General features: G+C 41.3%; 1 protein-coding gene across 2 annotated transcripts in view; it reads left to right on the plus strand.

The window, feature by feature from the left end:
- Positions 1-21,428, plus strand: part of CCNY (cyclin Y) — a 220,046-nt gene that overhangs the window by 146,413 nt on the left and 52,205 nt on the right. The window contains exons 1-2 of one of the 2 annotated variants that reach the window (XM_081820893.1): positions 2,918-3,176; positions 16,391-16,425. In XM_081820893.1, coding sequence (XP_081677019.1) covers positions 2,933-3,176; positions 16,391-16,425 — 279 coding nt within the window. In that variant the 5' untranslated portion in view covers positions 2,918-2,932. Of the gene's footprint in view, positions 1-2,917; positions 3,177-16,390; positions 16,426-21,428 lie in introns of those variants that run through there. The other variant, XM_081820894.1, reaches the window with a different exon arrangement.

The following is a 21,428-nucleotide window of genomic DNA, read 5'->3' on the forward strand; positions in this document are numbered from 1 at the left end:
TTCCTTCCTTCTCTCCTTCTCTCCTTCCTCCCTCCCCTCCTTCCTTCCTTCCTCCTCCCTCCCTCCCTCCCTTCCGAAGATTTTATTTATTTATTTGAGAGAGTGAGAGAATACAAGCAGGGGGTGCAGCAGGCTCCCCGCCGTCCCCCACCCCTCACGCTAAACAGGGAGCCGGATGTGGGGCTCCATCCCAGGACCCTGGAATCATGACCTGAGCTGAAAGACGCTTAGTGGACTGAGCCACCCAGGTGCCCCTAGAATTTTCTGTCTTGAAGCAACTATCCTCATTTTGCTAGTCAGCTGGATTATTTCTACATACGTTCTATAGTAGCAGTTTTTACAGCAGAGTCAGACATTTTCCTTTAAAAATTGATATTTGCATAAATCTCTAAAGATCAGAAGTGTTTTTTTTTATAGATAGTTTGTAGAAGAAAGCAAAATATAATCCTTAAATAAAATAAAATAAAATCCCTATTATCTCTCTTGTGCCACTTGAGAGCTGAATTAAACCTGTACACTAAGGGTAAATGTTTTCTTTTTGCCAAACTTCTACTACCCAGCTTATTCTGCCATCTTTGTGGTTTGTCCCAGGTGTGTGTGTAATTTCTGTTAAGGATTTTTCTCTCTTTTCAGCCCCTAGCTTATATCATTGTTCCCTGGCCCTTGGCCACAAAGGACAGATAAAAGTTATACAATATAGTGAACATGAATCTTCTCAGTTGATTTCCTGTAAAAGCGCAGCCAGAGAAATTTGTTAAATGACCATGTAGTGACCAGCATATTATATTACAATGCTGGATCCTGTGTAATTCAATCCCTGACTGTTTCGGCAAATCACTAAGCTCTACTTTAGAGAAAATCCTCAATTGACTAGAAAATAATCAAACATTTATAAGACAGAGACTTCATTTATAAGAAATGATAACTTTTCAGTAATGGTTAGGTGACAATTTTGACATGGCAAAATGCTGAAGTGATATTGGTGATCTTTACTCAAGCCGCCATTGACTTGATCTCAAAGAATTTGGTGCATTTATAAAATAATCAGTGTTTCTAAGCATAAGAATAAGTCATTCTAGGCATCAAATACCTGTGAAATAAGTTCTAAATATATCAGGTTAAAACAAAACAGAATATGTATTTCTTGGCCTGGTAAATTGGGAAGCCATTGGGAGGGGTAGGATATTGCAAGGGAAGGACGGTGACAGTGGGGAGGAGGGTTTGGGACAATGAGAATCTAAAACAATTAAATTTTGCACTTAATGATGCAAGATTGGCATACTTTCAGGTTTGGTTCCTGTGTCCTGTGACTTCAGGGTACAGACCACTATCATTCAGGAAATTTTCTAACTGGAATCATATGGAATTGCAAAAGGCCCTCTTAATAGATGACACATACCTTGATTGTCTTGGTAAAATGAAACTCAGCCATTTTCCCACCTAACAGAAGGATTGCTCCACAAATGAGTTAGGGAAGTGTATCTTCCCCCTTTACTTTTACTACAGATTTCATTTCCCCTTCCTCTCCTGGACCATCAGAGTATCGATTACTTTGATCCTTTTGTTTAATCCTTCAATTTCTCCCTAAATGCTGGGTCTTTCCATTCAACATGTAAACCTGTGTGAGTCACACAAGACATACAAGAAAAGGAAAGGTAATCAACAGCCTCTCCCTGAGGTTTTCTTCTCTACTACTCTCTTCATTGAAAGCTTCTATACCATCTCTACTTCTCTTTCCATTCACTTGTCCACTGGCATCTTCCCCCTGCCACCGCCATTCTGTGGAGCGTGTGTTGTAAGGTTGCTCAGGGACATCTTTGCTTTTGTTAGCTCTTGACCTCTTGTGTGGCATTTGCTGCTACTGACTGTTCCTTGCTCCTTAAAACTCCTTCTCTTTTGGCTTTTTATATTCAAACAGGCCAATTTGCTGAAAACAAGTCCCTCTAACGAACAATTGCTTTATAAATAATTTTAAAAATAGGTTTTAAAAATAGGTAAATTTGGTAACTTCAGTAAGTTAATTCTTTGGTGAATTGATTATCAGTCAGGGAACTATTTGGGGAATTGGTCCGGAGAAACCCTCCCTTTCTTAAAGGTCCTTCTCTGGCATCCTTAATCAAGTTCTCCATTCATCCCTCTAATGTTGGTATTTCATAGGGTTCTGTGCTTTATCCTCTCACCTTCTGGGTTTGCACACGGTTTCTCACAATATCCGTTTCAACTATAATGTCTAGCCGGATTTTTCTCTGCCATGTTCAGATCCCTTATATCTGTCTGCCTGCTGGACATCTTGATATCTTCCTCTAACTCGGTATGTCCCAATCCGAACTTAGTAACTGCAGTTAATGTCCTGCGTTTCCTACTCTACCCAGGTCCCCCAGCCAGGGGAGGCCTTGACTTTCCCTGGACTCATGTTCTGGAAGTAGTCCTGCAGCTGACTCACGCTGACTTGCAGGAGCTGACTGTGCACATTTCTTCCCGGTTCCAAGTTCAGTGACACCGTTTTTGGAGTTTGAAAACAGTCACAATGGGAATTTTTACCCCGTAGAAATTGACAAATGCTACAAATCAGGGCATTTTTTTAAGGCAGCTGTTAAACATTTATTGGCACACCATTACAGCCAAGTGATCAAAGGTGTATTACTTTTTACCTCATAAATGTCCCTGAATCTGACTACTCTTTACCATTCCCATTGCTGCCACCTTAGTTGAGACTCCTCTGTTTTCTCAGTTGGATTACTGCAGCAGCCTGTGGACTCACCTGTGACCTTGTCCCTTTCCACTGCTATGGCCCTGCTATTGTTAGGTGAAAAGACTTTCTGTAAATCAGATCCGATTATGTCCCTTGCTTGCTTCATCTTTTGTAATGGCTCTCCAGTTGCCTTAGAATTAAATTTCAAACGCCTTAGTGTGATAATGGGCAAGGCCCTTCATGCTCCATCCTCTGCGTGCCTTCTCAGCCCACTTTCTTCTTTTGCCTCTCTGTGCTTCAGCCATATGGAATCCCTTGCAGTTCCCTTGGTGTGCCGTGTGGCTTCCTGTGCCTTTGCGTTTATCTGGATTTCCGCTTCTGTCTTCTACACAGCTCATTTCTTCAGTCTCCAAGCCTCATTTCAGCTATCACTTCCTCCCTGAAGGCGTCCTTCGCCCCTCAGGCTGGGTTAAGTGGGCCTTTGGTGAGTTCCTGCTATATCTGTGAATGCTTTCTTCATAGTCTGAACCATATTGTGGCATTTAGAACTATTTTCTTGTCTGTATTGCCAACTAGCTCCTAGAGGGAAAGTGATAATGGATCTCAGTACTTCTGTGCCTTGCTCTGCCTGGGACAGAGGATATGTTGAACTTAGGTGATTAAAAGAAAGAAAAAATGACAAAGCCATGAGACATTTTTGATTTGCTTGTGATCATCCTTTGCTTGCACAAACTTATATTTTCGTTACAAGACCCCCATACTTCTAAGAGCATTAGAGCAGTCCAAAATTTTGGGTCCCACCTATGCCAATTTATTTTTTATTTTTTTGGAAGAAATGTTGTAATATGAGATTATAAGGCACACAGCACCTTTTAGATTCCTTTCTTTTGAATTTGGTGATCTCCTCTCCTTCATGGTGATGTACTCCTGCAGTAGTTTGCACTGGGTTCGTGGGTCGGAGACTGTTGTTGGGGTGATGGCAGTTCTGTGAGGGCAGCTCCTGCTCGGGACCACAGCCGGGTGCTCTTTGCCTTTGCAGCTCTCTGCTCTGCGGACCCGTCATCCTCTTTCCTTCTTCAGCACTCAACGGTCTGATGAACACACTCTATGTGCCATGCTCCGCACTGGTCAGCTGTTCATTATTCTGCTCTACCTGATACCGGTAGTAAGTCATTAGGAGTTAAATTAGAATCTACTAAGTTCCTTTTCCCTCTGATATCAAAGAGATTTAGGCTGGCCTTGGATCGTTTTTCTCAGTGTTCAGAAGAAGACTGGAAACTTTACTATAACAGAATGATAATGGAGTGCTTGCCTACTGAGATCTCTGCCAGCTGGCTGAAGTTAGGGGTATTCTGTCCAAGCCAGACTGGCGGCTCTCTTAGTTTCTTCTTCACACAAATGGGATGTCATTGCAGAATTTCTTTGTATGAGAGCCACTCAACAAAGAAGAGACCAAGGGTTCCTTTCGGGACCGGTGGGGTTTCCAGGTGAGAGAGAAATTAGTTTGCTTGGCCTACCTTGGCTTTTCATGCTATCATTTTGGCTTGTGGGGAAGAATTATAGTTCCTAGTGGTTTTTCCCTTTCTATACTATTTTAATTCATTGTTTTCAAAGACACGAGAGTCTACTCTTAAGTACTAGGAGAAAGCAGCTAAACCACATCTTTTTTATTTTGACTAGTATGGTTTCTAGAGATTCTTTACCTTGAAAAAGAATTTGGACAAAAATAAGAACTTATGTGTCTGTGTTTGTGTGTGTGTATGTATATGTAATCTGTGTGTTCAAGAGTTTCTTGAAATAATTAAAGGAATAAAAACCATTTTCTCTTGAGTGACTTAAAGCCAAAGTAGAAGCGTTAAAATTCAGAAATAAAAATATGAGCCCTGGTTTTCTTTGCACATTCTTTCAGAAATACTGAAATTGAAAAAAATGTTTTGTGGCCTTCCTTTGTTCAGGGTCGTGTTTTTGTTCCTGGGCCATGTTGAACTTCTCTATCACAAGGGGACCAACCTTTTTGTACTCCTTTTATCTGGCATTTAGAAGCACCTGACCCCTGTGCCCTGCCAGGAATCTTTTCCATCTGAGCGTTCCCATGACCTTTCTGTCATCCCCTTTCCTACATGTCCCCAGCTCTCTTTGTCACCCCCATATGTGCTGTGCTCTATTGTGCCCTTGTCTCCACGTCCCTGTCCCTCACTCTGTGCATCTCCCTTACAGTTTATCAGATTCCATAGGGAATATTTTTGGTGTTAGATACGGAAGAATCCATAGGACCCTAGAGCTCTTACACCAGTGATTTAAATTCTTTTTTTTTTCTTTGCTTACATACCATGGAAAATAATTTTGAAAAACTATCAACTCCTTCGAACATTTTTATGTTGATTATAAAAATTTTTCATCCTATCAAAGGATGTAATTTTTAATGTATTTTAAATATGGACATTTTAAAATAAAACTATTTCTCTTTAAAAAAATGTTTCAAATAATATCTTAAAGTGATTTGGTAATCCACCATAAATCATTTAAAAATGTATGAACAACTCGTCTTTAACAGTTGGAAATTTCATACGATTTCTTTTTCACCTTGAACTTGTATTTCCATGTCATTTTCTCTATAGAATTTTATCCTAATGTAATACATTTCTAAGTCATTTATCACACCATCATACTTCCATTTTATGAAAATATGGATCTAAGTTTAATTTTTACTTCTCACAATTATAAATCTCTAAATGTTAAAAGTAAATTCTGGATTTATGTATCATTATTATTGTCATTAGCCCTTAGTTGATCAAAACAATGCAAACATATTAAGATTTTAATGAATAATTATTAAACAGAGAAGTGGAGTAATTTTTAGAAAAATATTTCTTACTGAGATGCTTCTATGGCTGAATATTACATATTACTGCAATGAGGTGCTAGTCAACATCAGATTCTTTGTTTTTATAGATGTAAATGCTGAGGAACTTTGTTCATATAGGCACATACATGGGAATAGGAGATTTATTATGGTAATAGCACTAAATTCTATTTCATCTGATTCATATGTCAAAAGTCTCCAAGGGATTTATCATCCAAAACCATTCCTAATGATCAGCTACAATTCAATCTTGTTCTCCTTCAGCTTCGTCGACAGAAAGGAATTGGAATCCCTTGATTTGCAAAAGAGTTTCTCACCCAGTTAGAGGAGCTTCTCACTTCTGTAGTTTCTGGGAAGTATACCAAAAAGACTTTACCAGACATACAAATGACTTTTAATTATATCTGCTGTTGAAGAACAACATTTCCATTTGATGGCACCAGATTTAACCTGATACACTCAGGAGCCTTGGGAAAATAAATTTGTGATTCATTTCAGAACACCTTGCCTGGGTCCTTCGACCCCCATTGAAGTCTGTATACCCCTCGAAAGAAGGAGTGATCTTCACTTTATTGTTTTGATTTATTGCATGTCTTTCTCACATTTACATCTCTATGCCATGTACAGTGAGTAGCTCAGAGAAGGAACTCTAATATACGTTGAATGAAAGATTCCCCACCTGTCCTTTTCCCCTCTGAACTATTGTTTTTTTTACCTTCTCTTTTGATTTAAATATATTTTTGTCAAAATCTTATATGTCCTTCATATGACCTTGTTGACAAAGCTAGGCATCATTATCAAGTCAGTCAGTCAAATCAGACTTCCTTTCTGTCAGAAATGGTCTGATTTCATTTCTTTTCAGTTCATGTCACGTGTCAGTACACATGCGCATGACCACCTTCACTCTATATGATCACGACAAATGGCCAGACAGGTAGGACGAAATATGTGCCTTGCCAACAGTGTGCTGTACCTTTATGCTCATCCCTGTGCTCCCCTGGGTCTGTCCCTGAGAGCCTGCATCTTTGACGGAGTCTAAGCACTAAAGAGGCATGGTGCTAGTAGAAACTGTCATCCCTGTGTGGTATCTGTAGATGGAAAGCCAGAAGTCCTCACTGTGCCCCTAGTAGAAATGTCCACAGGACAGGGCAGATTCCAGGCTGTGCTGCAGGTTGTGGAACCTGGATTAAAGGCCGCAGCCTCACCCCTGGTGTCTCTTTTGTCCCTTGGGTGCCTTGGGAGAGGCCTTTCATGTCAGGTTGGTACATGTCCAGGGGTGGGTTGGCATGCCTTTTTCTGAGAAGTGGGAGAAAGGTAACTCTGTAGAAGAAGGTGGGGACAGTCCCTGCCTCATACCTCAGCCATGTTCAAGAGTTCTTTGAACGCCTAATTTCAAGACTGCTACTCTAGTCCAGCCCTGAATTATCTGTTGGCAAGGTCATTTTGGGAGAAAGAGTGATGAAACTAGTATTGCCCTACCTTATCTTTTCCTTCTGGTCTTGGGGGGTAGATGCCCAAGAAATATCAGAAGTCCAGAGTAGTGAAAAGTCAGTCCGTAAGTAGGGGGCCGACTGTGATTATCTTTAGCCTGTGGCGAGCCCCTTCTTGCAGGGAATCATTCTTTGGTCTCCAATTTGGCAGCCAGGGCTCTGGAGCTGACCTGAGGCTCTTGAGTGCTATTACTTAGCTTTATGGTTATGTGATCTCCTGGGTCATAATTTCCTGTAAATTGGCAGTGATCGTAACTGTCGTATTAGTAGATTGTTGTCATGAGGCAGTAGGAAGATTGAACTTATACACAATTAGCAGTCAGTCAGTGCCTACAGTCAGTCTCTGCTCTTGTGCCTGTAAAGCAGGTACTTGGGTCCCTCAGCGCTGACACCTGGGACTCCCCTGAGCCATTCTGTCCCAGGTCCTCGGCAAGGAGAAGCCATCCCCTACCTTGGCACTGTAGTTTGGTATTCCAGATGCATATTTCCCACTGCCTGAGAGACATTCCATCTGGCAGTCACACAAATCCCTCAGGATTGTTATGTCTAAATTGGAAGTCACCATCTTTCCTCTCCCGTCTACTTTCTTGTCCTGTTTTTTTTAAGGATAAACCCACTGTCGGCCTGGGTCCCCAGCCGGCAGCCCAAGAGTCCTGTGATTAATGTCTTATGTCCCATCTCTCTCCTATATACTTGGTATCTCTTCCTCACATGACTCACAGCTCATATTCTCTCACTTGATCTGTGACCATGGGCTCTTTCCTACCTTCCTGCTTCCAACTCTGTTCTCTCTTTGCCTCTACTTTGCTACCAGAAGGAGCATTCTGTAACACAGGTTCACCAGGGCCCCTCCTGCTCAAACTGTCCTTCTCCAATGGTTTCTGCGCACCCACAAGGGACAGTGAGCCCTCGGCATGGCATGCAGCCATCCCCTCAGGCCCTTTCTGCCTTCCCTGCCAATCCTCCCCTGCCTCCTGCTGTGTGCTCCCACAGTTCTGAGCTGCTCCTAGTCCTGAAAGGCCAGGCCCTCTGCTCTGTCACACTGCAGCTGATGCATCATCCGTGTCCTCAGTGCCCTTCCCTCTTGCCTGTGCCAGCCCAAAGTCTGCCTCTTAGCTGGTGCTTCCCCAGATTCCCCACATTTCATCCATTCTGATAGACAGTTCCCCAACTGTAACACCTCTGAAATCAGGACAGGCAGTGGCTTCTCAAAATTTAACTGGCAGCATCTTTTTTCTTCCTAAGTGGCAAATAGAATAAAGGTGCACCATAAAATCAGTGGCATTAAATTCAGTGCAGTTTGTATATTCCATTCCTGTGGAGTTCATTTTTTTTTATGGTTTGTAAATAAAGAAATAGTGGGTTGATGTACCCACTAAATTCCATGTTATTTTAGATAGGGACAGTGTTTTCCTCATTTTGCATTCTCTGTACCAAGCACAGGGCTAGCACATCTTAGAAACTTAAAAAGAAGATGGATTGAATGAATGAAGTAATGAAAGAATGAAGGCAGGGAGTCACTCCTGGGCAGACATGCGAGGGCATTGTGACAGTCTCCCTCACTTTGTTGTCTCTCCTGGCCTATGCTTTCCCCAGATTCAGTTTCAGAAAATTGCTCAGTGAGGAGAGACCCAGAGCCAAGGCTGGGATGGTCGTTCATCCCAGTGGCCATAGAGCTTTATGTCCTCTCCACCCCAGCTGTGTTCTGCTGTTTGCTAGCACCCTCTGGTTTGTCAGTTGCAGTGATAAACTCTTACTTTTCTACAACTTCTTTCAACTCTCCTTTTTAAACTGTGAGGACCTTCAGTCTCCCTTCATTTAGCACAGGCTAACCCTTTCTGTACTCTTCACAGCTTCCCTTGTTGATGTTTGTAGTCAGCTCCTCTGTGATATCTAGAAGGCAACTGAATTTCATTAATAAGTCTGTCAGTCACCATGTAAGAACAAGTAATGCCTTGGAAAGATTTCCTGAAGATAGTCATGTATTAAAGCACAACCTTCTGGAATCAACCTGCTGGAGCTGGAAGCCTACATCCATCACTGTCTGTATGATTCTGTGCATCTGATCCGTATGGTCTTCCTGAACCGCAGTAGACTAGAGTTAGTGCCTCCTTGTGGCATTGTCAGGAAGACCAACTATGTCGGGGCGCCTGGGTGGCTCAGTTGGTTAAGCGACTGCCTTCGGCTCGGGTCATGATCCTGGAGTCCCTGGATCGAGTCCCACATTGGGCTCCCTGCTCGGCAGGGAGCCTGCTTCTCCCTCTGACCCTCTCCCCTCTCATGTACTCTCTCTCTCTCTCTCTCTCATTCTCTCTGTCTCAAATAAATAAATAAAATCTTTAAAAAAAAAAAAAAAAAAGGAAGACCAACTATGTCAGTGCATGTAACACATCTGTGTCAGAGCTCTGGGCACAGAATCTAAGACAGCAGAGGCTCTCAGTAAGGGCAGTCCTTATTCTGGAGTGTAGGTACTCATTTGCTCACCTGGATTGAGGTTCTTCTGTGACCTCGGTCTCTTAGATATGGGTCCTTCTTTATGCCGACTGCAGCACTTCACACTGAACCCTGGGTCCGACTGGGAGGAGATGTGATGACTACCAGTAGAAGAGGAAAGGGTGGTCTCTGGGCTCTGCTGTGCCCAGACCCATCTTTTTCTGTCCATGTTTCTTGATACAGATAGATCAACCCTCTCATTTAAGAGTTACTTCCACACATCTTGGAAGCAAACCAGGAAGAGGTCAGATCTGAAATGGTAGGAACCAAGATTTGATAGCAGTCCTTTCTGAAAGTACAGAGAGGACTTTGAATCTCACCTTAAAAAATTAAGTGATAACCTTGCCACCCTGTGCCAGAATGGGTTTCTGGTGGGTCAACTAGTTGGAGGTTAACTGTGATGAACATAATTTTAAATATCTAGAAACAGTATGAGTGAATATTAATCTCAGAATGGGGAAGGGGACATGTAAGCTTATAGGACCAATAGGAGAAATTGCCTAAAAATGAAAACTTATGTCAAAATGCATCCTAAAAATTAAACCATCAAATGGGAAAAATACTGTAATATATATGACAAAGGATTAATGCCCTTATATATTAAAGAATTGTTATACAACCAGAGACACTGCTAACATACCAACAGAAAAATGGGCAGCATTTCTGTTGGTGTGCTCGTATATGTGCACATGTATATTTGCACGTTTATATCTAAATATATTAAAATGCAGAAGTGCATATAACACATCTGTGTATGTATACATAGAGAAAAGACTCCCCTTGAGAGGATACACACTAAAATAATAAGTTATCTCTGGGTTGTTGGATTATATATTTTTTCTTTATGTTTCTCTGTATTTTCCTTATTTAAATTTTATTTGTATCTTTTTCTTTATACTGCTTAGTATTTTCCAGTGTTTTTTATAGTAAGCATGCATTTCTCTTATAATCAGCAAAGTTCTAAAAGACTCCACTTTATTTAGGTTTCTGTGCTTCTGAGTAAATCTTTTGGCCCTAGGTATTCTCCAGGGTAAACAGAAAACTTCTGAAGTTAGTTGGCAATTTATTAGATGGACACTTGATCTTTGAATGGTTTTCTCCATATACCTGTACCTACTTCTGCTACCTACTCTGTTCTGTGGAATCTTCTGCTCTCCATGACTGATCTGCCCTAGACGTCTTTGCAATTTTTCTTATCTTTTTCATTTTTGTTTCATCTGCTTTGCTTATTTAGATTTCACTTTGAATGTTCAGAATATCCCCTTCCTCTGTGCCCAAATTTAAGAAATATGTGCAGGTCCAGGACAATTCAGAGTGGGCTGGAGTCCTTGGGAGAAGCTTCCCTTGTTGATGTTTGTAGTCAGCAACAGTGCAGGAGAAGTGCCTTGTGGGGTAGTGACCTCATCGGGACACCTAGTACAGGGCCCGGAGGTGTGGGGTGAATGTGTTCCTACACTGTACAAACCTGTGTCCCAGTCACTGGTGTTCATGACTTATAGCCCTGTGAAGCTACTAGCTTAGACAGGCTGGGACCTCAGAATATCTTTGCATTTGCCTTTGAGCTGTGTTCCCTAATGGGACTCAGTGGTTGTGTTTTGAATTAAGTGAATGATTGAATTCACTGAATTATTGAAAACTGTGGAAATTGTGTGGAAATCTCAAACGTATTATAAGAAAAGTTAATAACAATCTCTTGATTGTTTAAAGCCTGATCTGTGCTCACCCACAGGAAAAAAGAAAGGACGGGAAAAGAAAACCTTTTCTTTTGAACCAGATTTTAGTGGTTCCGATTGACTGTGCTATTCCAGCAATCACTCAAAACAAAATTCTGGAATTCTTTATATTGTTGTCAAGGCCTCCCACTTGAATGGCCTGCCAGTCCTTCGCATCCAGAGTAATTAATAAGCTAAGTAGTTTTTCTTTGTGGAACAGCTTAGCTCTGTTCATATCGGATCCTAATTATCTGTTGTCAATTGGAGCCCATTTCATGCAGGTTCCAGGCAGCAGCGACACTGCCCTCGGAGGGAGGGAGGCTAGTGCAGAGGACGGAGTCTGGGAAACCCGGCAAGCCATCCCCGGTCTTCCCCCGTCTGGTCACGCCTTGCCTCATTTTCAAAGGAAGAATGTTGGATTACCTATTTTAGGACTTATTTAGTCCTCCCATTTTGTGTCAAATAGTGGCTGACCCCTGCCATTGGAAGATCTATTTTAGAGATGGAACAGGGGAAACCAAGATAATTTTTTAAATGCCTGTCTGTAGAAGAGGTTAGCTGTAATTGCATTTAGATTGTTAACAAATCCTCAGTAATTAGAAAGTTGTATTTTTAAAAGTAAAGAAATTTTGCTTCTATGACATTGTGACAAGGGAATGTCACGTGGCAACCTAAGTGAAGTTTTGGTTCTCAGATGGCAAACGCTGCCATTTTCTCATTTTATCTGGAGAAGACTTAATACTAACAGTAGTGTTTTTGTTGATTTTAGATGGCTTATTTGTATTTTTTCTGAAAGATTTTATTTATTTATTTGACAGAGAGACACAGCGAGAGAGGGAACACAAGCAGAGGGAGTGGGAGAGGGAGAAGCAGGCTCCCCGCTGAGCAGGGAGCCCGATGCGGGGCTCGATCCTAGGACCCTGGGATCATGACCTGAGCTGAAGGTAGACACTTAACGACTGAGCCACCCAGGCGCCCCTAGATGGCTTATTTTTGAAGCCTCAAATAGATTTTCTCTTTAAGTTATTATGGACTTATTTCAATAGCCAATTAAAAATTCTCTTACCAAACCATCATGGATGGGATCAAAGGAGAGAGAGATTATTCCTTTTCCAGGAAAGTGAGATGTATGATCCACATCAATTTATTTTATTTATTTATTTATTTTATTTTTTTAAGAAGATTTTATTTATTTATTTGACAGAGAGAGACACAGCGAAAGAGGGAACACAGGCAGGGGGAGTGGGAGAGGGAGAAGCAGGCTTCCTGCTGAGCAGGGAGCCCGATGCAGGGCTTGATCCCAGGACCCTGGGATCATGACCTGAGCTGAAGGCAGATGCTCAACGACTGAGCCACCCAGGCACCTGATCCACGTCAATTTATTGTCTGTTTTCTCAAAATCTGACTATTGTAATAGATACTCAGTTATATAGAAACTCTGAAAACTGCAGAGAAATTTGATTGATATGTTATTAGTAACCCAAAATACTCAGGTCTAAAAATGATTAAAGCTAATATCAGAAATGAATTGGCATATTGCTTATGCCATTACATAAAACAAAATGGCTAAAAGCCATTTGAATTTCAGAGCTGATAATGGCCTCAGTAGTTTCAAATTTATTTTAAAGACAGATTTAGATTTAAGCAATAGAATTCATCTTTTTTGGTGATACCAGTGTAAGAGATTTCATTTACTATTTTTTCTCCTCTGGTAGTGTCTTAATCCTGTTCCTACTAGCTTAGGGGAAAAGGAATAATTAATTGTAAGGGCACCACGGTATCTGAGAAACCTTATAAGTCATTGGAATAAGGACTAAAAGCCATTAGGAATAAGGAAGCACCTACCTTCTCCTCATCCCCCTCCTGCCCTCCGTTCTTCTCTGCATGGCAGCTGTGTTGGAGATCCTCAAGATGACCCCCCCCACCCCCGTTCTGGTGATTCAGTAGGAGGAGTCATAGCCCTCAAGATATAGTTATGTTCATGGCTATGGCTTTTTACAAAGAACATATACAAAGCAAAATTAATACAAGGAAAAGGTGCATGGGCGAAGTCCAGAGGAAACCAGGCACAGGCTTCCAAGAGTCCTCTCCAAGTAGAGTCACGCAGGATCCACTAGGTTTCCCCAGCGACAGCCCAGTCAGGGAAGCTCCTTAGAGACCCAGAACCCAGGATTTTCACTGAGGACTGGTTAAGCAGGCAGCCTCTGCCAGTGTGTAACAAAATTCTAGACTCCCAGGAGGAAAGCAGGTGTTTAGCGTAAACTGTATTGTTTGCACAATGTAAGCACAGTGAGCCACTTTTATTGGTTAGGGAATGGTAGGAACCCTCCCCAAATCCATATTCCCAGACACCAGCTTAGGGCCTCTCTTGCAAACAGGCCATTTCAGGGGTGGCAGTCAGACCTTCTATGTTAACTCTTTTCTGAACAGAAGGAGATGCACTTCATCCCACCCACCCCATACCTTCAGATGAGGTGCTAGCAGTGATGTACTAGCATCTCCAGATTCTCAGGAGAGAGAATTCGCCCAGTTAGGAATGGATATCTACCTGGATGCAGGCAGTAATGGTCAGGGTCACCTAGTATCAGCATGAATATTGGGAATTATTTTTGTTTGTATAGGGACTGGCAGTTGGTTTGGGGATTCAGGAGACATTCCACAAGGAAGTCAGTCATAGGGATATACGTGTGGAAGAGCCTTTCAGATACTATGTAGACTTGATTTTGCAAAGGCCCTCTTAGGAGTGGCATCACACAATAATAGAGAATACAAAATAATCCCGTGAACCCAGGTTTCGGATTAGATTCAGCAGGCCCAGTTGCTCTGAGTGAAATAGGATAAGGTATAGGTATCACTTGTATAAAAACAGTGAGTGCCTAAGATATTCTGTAATAGATTTGGATACCTTATCCTTAGGTATTTTATAATGTCTTAGTGAATTTTGTGTTTTACTATTCTAATTGGAACCAGTTGCGCTCCATGGAAATGGCCTGATTCTTCCCTGAGATTTAGTTTTATAGGAGATGTATAAGAATAGTATACACTTTTACAGTATTCCTACTTGTTTTGTGTGGTTTTGTTTGTTTTTCTTTTGTTATAAACTTTCTTGTTAAAACTTTCAGCCTGTACTATTGAAGATTATGATTTTCAACCCTCTCCTTCTATTTTTGAATAATGCTTAATTTTTTCAATAGTGCTCATACATAAGGAGCTCTAATATCCTTGAGGCATGGATATCTTTTATCTGTTGGAGCCTGGGTGATACAGGGCATTAAGGTGACCTTGGAGGCAGTTCCCAGAATTGGGAGACCCAAAGCCTCTGCACAAACCTATTTCTGGGATGCCCTAGGAAGGACTGTCACCTATGGAATTTGTTAACCCTGTCAGGTCTACTGCCTGTGTAGAAAGTGTTTCCAGATCCCTTCAGGCAATGGGAAACCACCATAGAAATGTCATCATACCCCCATGTGGTAGAGCAACCTTGAATAGATGCATAATAATTTAGTATTGAATTAATTTAAGGAAAACATGCACATGTGCACACACACGTGCACAGAATACATGCACGCACACAAAGTATGTATGCCAGGAAATTAAAACCCAGTGCTTCTGCCAGACCCTCATTTTTCTTTTGTTGTGGTTCACATGTGGATGATGCTTATTTGGAATTAGGTCAAAAGAAACCATGCAGCCTCCACAGTGTGGATAGCAGACAGAGTCTGCTGCTGTTGTATGTGCATTTGAGCTCCGAGGGTGCTGGTCTGGCCTCCAGCATGGCCAGGCTGCCTCACAGTCCGTGTGCAGTGCATGCCAGTGGCCTGCAGATGAATCCCTCTGATGGCCAGGTATAGGCACCTTGTCTCAGCAGTATCCTCAGGCTGGTTTTTGCTTTGTATCCCAAACATCGTTGAGACAGGAAGAGGGACAGCGTTCCAGAGATGATAAGACTTCTAAGGAAAAGTGAAATGTTTCCAGAGATGATAAGACTTCTAAGGAAAAGTGAAATGTTTCCTTGTGAATTGAAGAACAGAATGTAAACATAGGAAAACATTTCCCCAGTCCCTCAGTCAGATTAGCTGGAGGGCTTTTGAAAACTAGTGAATCCGCCTTGGGTCATGGACTGCCAAGAAAAAAAGTCCTCCTCCCTCAGATGAGCTGGATTTGTATGCTGTTTGTATGTTTAGGGTGCAAATATACATTAGGTAGCATTATTGATTCCTGGGGACCGAGGTGTCATCTCCTTGAAGGAAACCTATTCTTCATATCCTCTACAGTGCCCTACTCAATAAACGTGTCAGCTGACTAATATGTACCCTCAAAAGTAAGTGTTCAGGAAAAAAGAGGCAAAACTCAATGATATTAGGTTATTTCAGTAATCCTGTGTGTTCCCTGGCACCCTTCTACATCTTTGGGGCTAAGGACCCCTGTTTTGGGAAACACTAAGGTCTGGTGTAGGGAAGGCTGAGCCACGATGCACAGACAGTAGTAGGAGGAATGATCTTTTAGACAGGGCAGTATTTTTTATTGTGAGTTTTACCAGCCTTACTGAGGGAGAGGGTGCTCCAAGATGCTCCTCCGTAAAGACTCCTAGACAGAAACCTGGTTTTATTCATTAGCACCCAACCTGTAGCGTACTTGGTTTCCATGATAAATAACACTTCTGATGTACATTATCTGTCTTCTATCTTAATGCTGTTGCGGGTAATATTGTTGTTATCTTTTTATATTTCACCCAAAGTGTGTGGACCTTTATGGGTCGGGTTGGGTTAGAAATAAATAGTCTTATTAGTGGTTAATCATTCTAAATTAATGGATGCATACAAGTTTTATGAAATTACTACGTAATAGATTTTTTAGTTATTAGCTGCTGCCACTCAGTTAATCGTAGCTGCAGTTGTTTTGTTAGGGTGCCGTACTTTAAGTGGGTCTATATTTTGCTCTATTATTATATTATATTATATTTTGCTCAAGTTCAGATCTGCATTTGTGCTGGTCACATAGTCTTATCTATGGTAATTGAGCATTGGGTATGTTGGTTGGTGGAAGGATGAGGCCGTGACACAAGAGGCCCTGTCCTCACCAACCTGCCCGGGATTGGCATGCAGGTGTATAACATCTGTTGCATCTTTTGTTTTCACAGTGAGAGAAAAACGCAAGAGTCTCTTCATTAACCATGTAAGTGAAGCTGTCTCCTTGTGTTCTTCATAATGATTATACTGTGTAAAGAGCTTAAACAACCATGTCTGGAATAGGTACAAATGGTTTGTGTTTTTTTGTCAATACGTGGAAGAATGTGAAGAATGCTGTGATGTACTTATGGTGTTTGGCTTGTAATTGGACAAGCATGGCTTGTTATTTCCACTGTCCGAAGTGTTTTTCCAGAAGCCCCGCACTGCTCTTGTTCTGGGAAGATGTGTGTGAACAGTACCACAGCACATCTACGCAGGTCCAAATGAAAGCCACTTCTTTTAAATTTCCAATTCTTTCCTTCTTCTACCCCACCCCCAAATTACTGTTTTTCTCCCTGTAACTCACTTCTATTTGAATAAACCCATAATTGTTTCTGTGAGGCTATCTGCCTCCACACACACTTTCTTCTCCTTAATTGGTATTTATAGGTCCAGTAGAGTCTCTTTGTTCTTTGGGTGCTCACAGAAAGAATAAACTTGATAACATTTTAGTTTTAAAAGGATTTAAAAAAAATTCAGCTCTAGTCTTTTGGCCGGTTCTGAGCAGTGTCTCCATCATCTGCTGGCCAGGCATAAGGTATCTCTTTGAGATACTTCGTTGTTCTTCCTTGAACAGCAGGTGCAGCTGGCTGGCTCCATCTCTGCTCTGTCCACCCTCCCACTAACACCTCCCCACCCGGTGACCCCCAACTTGTACCTCTCAGGAGTGTGAAGACCTGCCACTTTCCTCTCCCTCTAAATATATGCCTCTTTATTTAGGGAAAAAAACTGTCTCTCTGAGGTATGGAATGATGAAGTAGGTGAATTGCCAAAATAAGTATGCTATAAATTCTCATATTGAAAAGAAGAATGATGTATTTGACCTTATAAGGGTTTTTCTGAGAATTTCTAGATTGTCTGCCTTTAAATATTTGTGGATTTTGAAATATTTGGCACTGAAGCTGTGTTAAAGAGACTTAAAGCTATGTTGCCTTCCCTGCCTTTTGGAAATCTGCACAAAATGCAGTTGAAAAGAAATTCATAAGCTGGACCCACGCTCTCAAAGGGGCTCCATGCTTGGCCCTTAGGAGATTGGCAGAGTCAGGATATACATGCCTATATGGTGTTTGAAGGGTCAGAGAGAGGGTCTGTAGTTTTTATTGGATTCTTTTTTTTTTTTAAGATTTTATTTATTTATTTGACACAGAGAGACAGCAAGAGAGGGAACACAAGCAGGGGGAGTGGGAGAGGGAGAAGCAGGCTCCCAAGGAGCAGGGAGCCTGATGCGGGACTAGATCCCAGGACCCTGGGATCATGACCCGAGCTGAAGGCAGACTCTAACGACTGAGCCACCCAGGCACCCCTTTTATTGGATTCTTAAAGCATTTGTGAGCTCTTCCCTGGCCTTCTCAAATTTTGAAGCATCAATGTATAAAGCATCTATGAAATTAAAATTTATGTCGCAAGGAAAACATATACCTTATTAAAAAAGCAGTATATACCTAGACATAGAAATTTGAGTGATTTGAACTAATTTTATAAATCCTTACTTTTCATTTCTTTGCCTCGTGGGTGCTCTTGGGTACTCTCTGACTCATTATTAGCACATCTGACAAGGAACTTGCAAGGAAGAGAGAAGAGCTCAGACTGCAGACAAGTTACCTTTCCTGGTCATTGCAGCTCTATTAAAGGCGTTTTGAAGAAAGAGGAGGACAGGAGTTTGTCCATGCCAGCTATTGTGATTGTGGCTAATGAGACAGAGATGTACTCTCTAAGTGCTAATCCGCAGATCTGTTTGTATACTTTCTCCCACGTAACCTCACACTTTGTGTGGTGTGCAGTCCTGGCACACATGGAGTACATATCTCTTGGACCGAGCATATGGATGAGAATGGTAGGCTATGCACTGTAACCCAGCTCAGCCCTCACACCTCTGTAAAACATCTCATCTCCTGACACAGAGTGAAATCACACAGTTGTTGAAGTCTGCTTTCATGTGCTTGTTCCTATAGAAAAGAAATCTCTGTGTTGATGACTGTGTAACAGCGTGACCCTCCAGTCTGTGAACAGACCTAGTTGCAAAGTAGCATATTGGTTCTGACTGCGCTGGGAAAAGTCACTGGAATGTGCCGTTCCAACCAACTAGAATATAATTTGAGTGAAATTACTACAGATTCAATTAGGCTAATAAACCAGCTGTGCTTTTCAGGTTTTGAGACACTTGGGAGGTTAAGTTAGACACTAGACAAAGGGTAAGTCCTCCTCCTCCTCATCAGGAGCAGCAGTGGTCGTCTCTTGAGTACTTTACCCTGTTTGTGCCAGGGTCTGTTCTAATTAGTTGAACCTCCTTAGTAGCCATTCTGGGTAGGTACAATTTATCATTTCCATTTTACAGATGAGGAAAGTGAGGCACAAAGAAGTTAGGCAAATAAGCAGCGGGCCCGGGATTGGGAACCGGGTGGTCTGGCCCCAGAACTCCCCTCTTAGCTCTCATCCTGTATGCTTCTCAGAGGATGATGCCAGTTCCCATTTGGATGGAGGTTGTTAAGCTTATTTATCTAAAGTTAGAGATGACATTTATAATTAAATTTTTATAGGATCTTTTGTAGGACTCATTTCTGAATATGGGCCCTAACTAAAATTTGTAATCTAATTTGTTGTTGAACTGTGGAATAACAGTTATTCTTTGCCCTTGCTTATAACGCCTCCTTATTTTTTATTTGCTTTATTGTGAGGGATGTTGTTTCTTTAATTTCTCCTTCAAGTTTCTGAAGAACATATTTAGTACATGTTGCTAAGATAATCTACGAAGAGGCTACTGCTAACGAACAAAGAAAGCAGTGGCTGTTGTAGGTAAGCCATTTTTAGAATGGTGGGGGTGGTCAGCTCTACTCCTGGATAGTGGTGACTTCTACTAGTTGGAGGAGAATTCGGCTTTTCTGGCTCCCAGCTAGCAACACCTTAGCAAGCGACAGGAGTAGATTTGGGGAATATTATGTAGGGAAAGGATCAGTTGAGAATGGAACACCACCCAGGCTGGAAAAGAGATGGGCCTTTAACTGGCTCAGAAGAGCCAGGACAGACATAAGATTAAGTGAAAGGAGGCTGCTTCTGAAAGAATTATTATAGGTTTTAAAGCTTGAAACCATTTGAGGATAAACCTCTCTAGGTATTTTGACAGTTAAGTCAGGGTGAATTTTAAAGATTAATATTCTACTCAGCATCTATCTGTTTTATTTTTTTTTTAAAGATTTTTATTTATTTGACAGAGAGAGAGACAGCAAGAGAGGGAACACAAGCAGGGGGGAGTGGGAGAGGGAGAAGCAGGTTTCCCGCTGAGCAGGGAGCCCAATGTGGGGCTTGATCCCAGGATCCTGGGATCATGACCTGAGCCGAAGGCAGACACTTAGGGGGCGCCTGGGTGGCTCAGTCATTATCTATGTTTTAGATGTAATTATATTAACAGTTGTTGGAAAATATAATACATTATGAAAGACACTTAGGTTTTTAAAAGAGGGTTGGGTAAAGAGCTTTGTTTAAAGTTTGTACTTTATTCAACATCTGCTAAAGTTTTGGCTTTGCTTTTTCTTTAAGGTTAGCTATTTTAATGAATCTTTTGATTAAAATGTGAAGATCTCTCTTATAAATTGTGAGTGCTGTTGCAGGTGTCTGGAGTCTAGAATCACTGTTGAAACTGAGGGAAAACTTATGCCTTTTACTTTGGCCTAATTTTTCTGTGACATCCTCTTGCCATTTGGTGACAGCATACCTAAAGTGAATGGATCATTCTAAGAAGTTGAAAAGAAATTTAAAAAGAATGAATCAGGGGCGCCTGGGTGACTCAGTTGTTAAGCGTCTGCCTTTGACTCAGGTCATGATCCCAGGGTCCTGGGATGGAGCCCCACATCGGGCTCCCTGCTCAGCAGGAAGCCTGCTTCTCCCTCTCCCACTCCCCCTTCTTGTGTTCCCTCTCTTGCTGTCTCTCTCTCTCTCTGTGTCAAATAAATAAATAAAATCTTTAAAAAATAATAAAAAGAATGAATCAGAAGTTGAGTGGCTGGACTACCGTAGTCTCATGAAAAACAATTACAATATTTGTCTTAATAATGAAATAGGTGATATTTCTAGAAACTTTGTGAGAGAATAAAGTAACTATAGGGTGTTACATATCAGTTAAGCAATAGTCACACTGTTAGCTGGACTTAGAACCAAAAGGATTTTGCTCAAGCTCTAGACCTACCACCTGATAATTTGGGGACCTTGAAAAAGTCTGGAAGTCTCAGTTCTCCTGTCTCATAGAATAGGACATAATTCCTGGCTTACCTGACTCAAATGTTACAATGGAAAGGAAGGTGATTTGCAAACTAATTGTAACACCATATAAATATGTTGATGTTATTACTATTACTGCCTCTTGGAATATAGATAAATTCTGTTTAATTTTCCAAGTTCAGTACCAAAACTGACAAAAGTCTTTCTGGTATTTTGAGTACGGGTACAGTGTTTTCATAATTGTAAAGATCAGGGTGGAATATATTCTCTTCAACTTTGGGAATACTGCTGTGTAGAGAGTCGATAGTCTTCTTAAGTAGATAAATTCTGAATTGATTTCTGCCATCTAGCTTTGAATGGGATAGTAGATTCCTTCTCAAAGGATGTCTATTCTGTTATACTCTACACCTGTTAAGACGTAAAAGTCCAAGAATGAAGTGAGTTTGATCCAGGAACTGAAATTTAAAAAATTCGAAACCTTGCTTTGCCTCTTTGGGAAATTTGCTCTTAATAGAACACAAATTTATTGAGTAACTGCTATGTTGGCATCAATACAATATGCTTGGACGGTGTGAAAGAAGCCTCACTAAGATTTTTATCTCAGTAACATTTTAAAAGTCCAGGAAGATCAAAGGATCCAACCTATATTTTGAAATAATTTCAAATTTATAGGGGAGTTGTAGTAATACAAGAATATAGGATTTTCACAGCTCACTGAGGGAACCTTAGATATTCTGG

This window comes from Leptonychotes weddellii, chromosome 5 (assembly GCF_054177405.1).
Source record: "Leptonychotes weddellii isolate Sample4059 chromosome 5, ASM5417740v2, whole genome shotgun sequence".
Classification (NCBI taxonomy): Eukaryota; Metazoa; Chordata; class Mammalia; order Carnivora; family Phocidae; genus Leptonychotes; species Leptonychotes weddellii.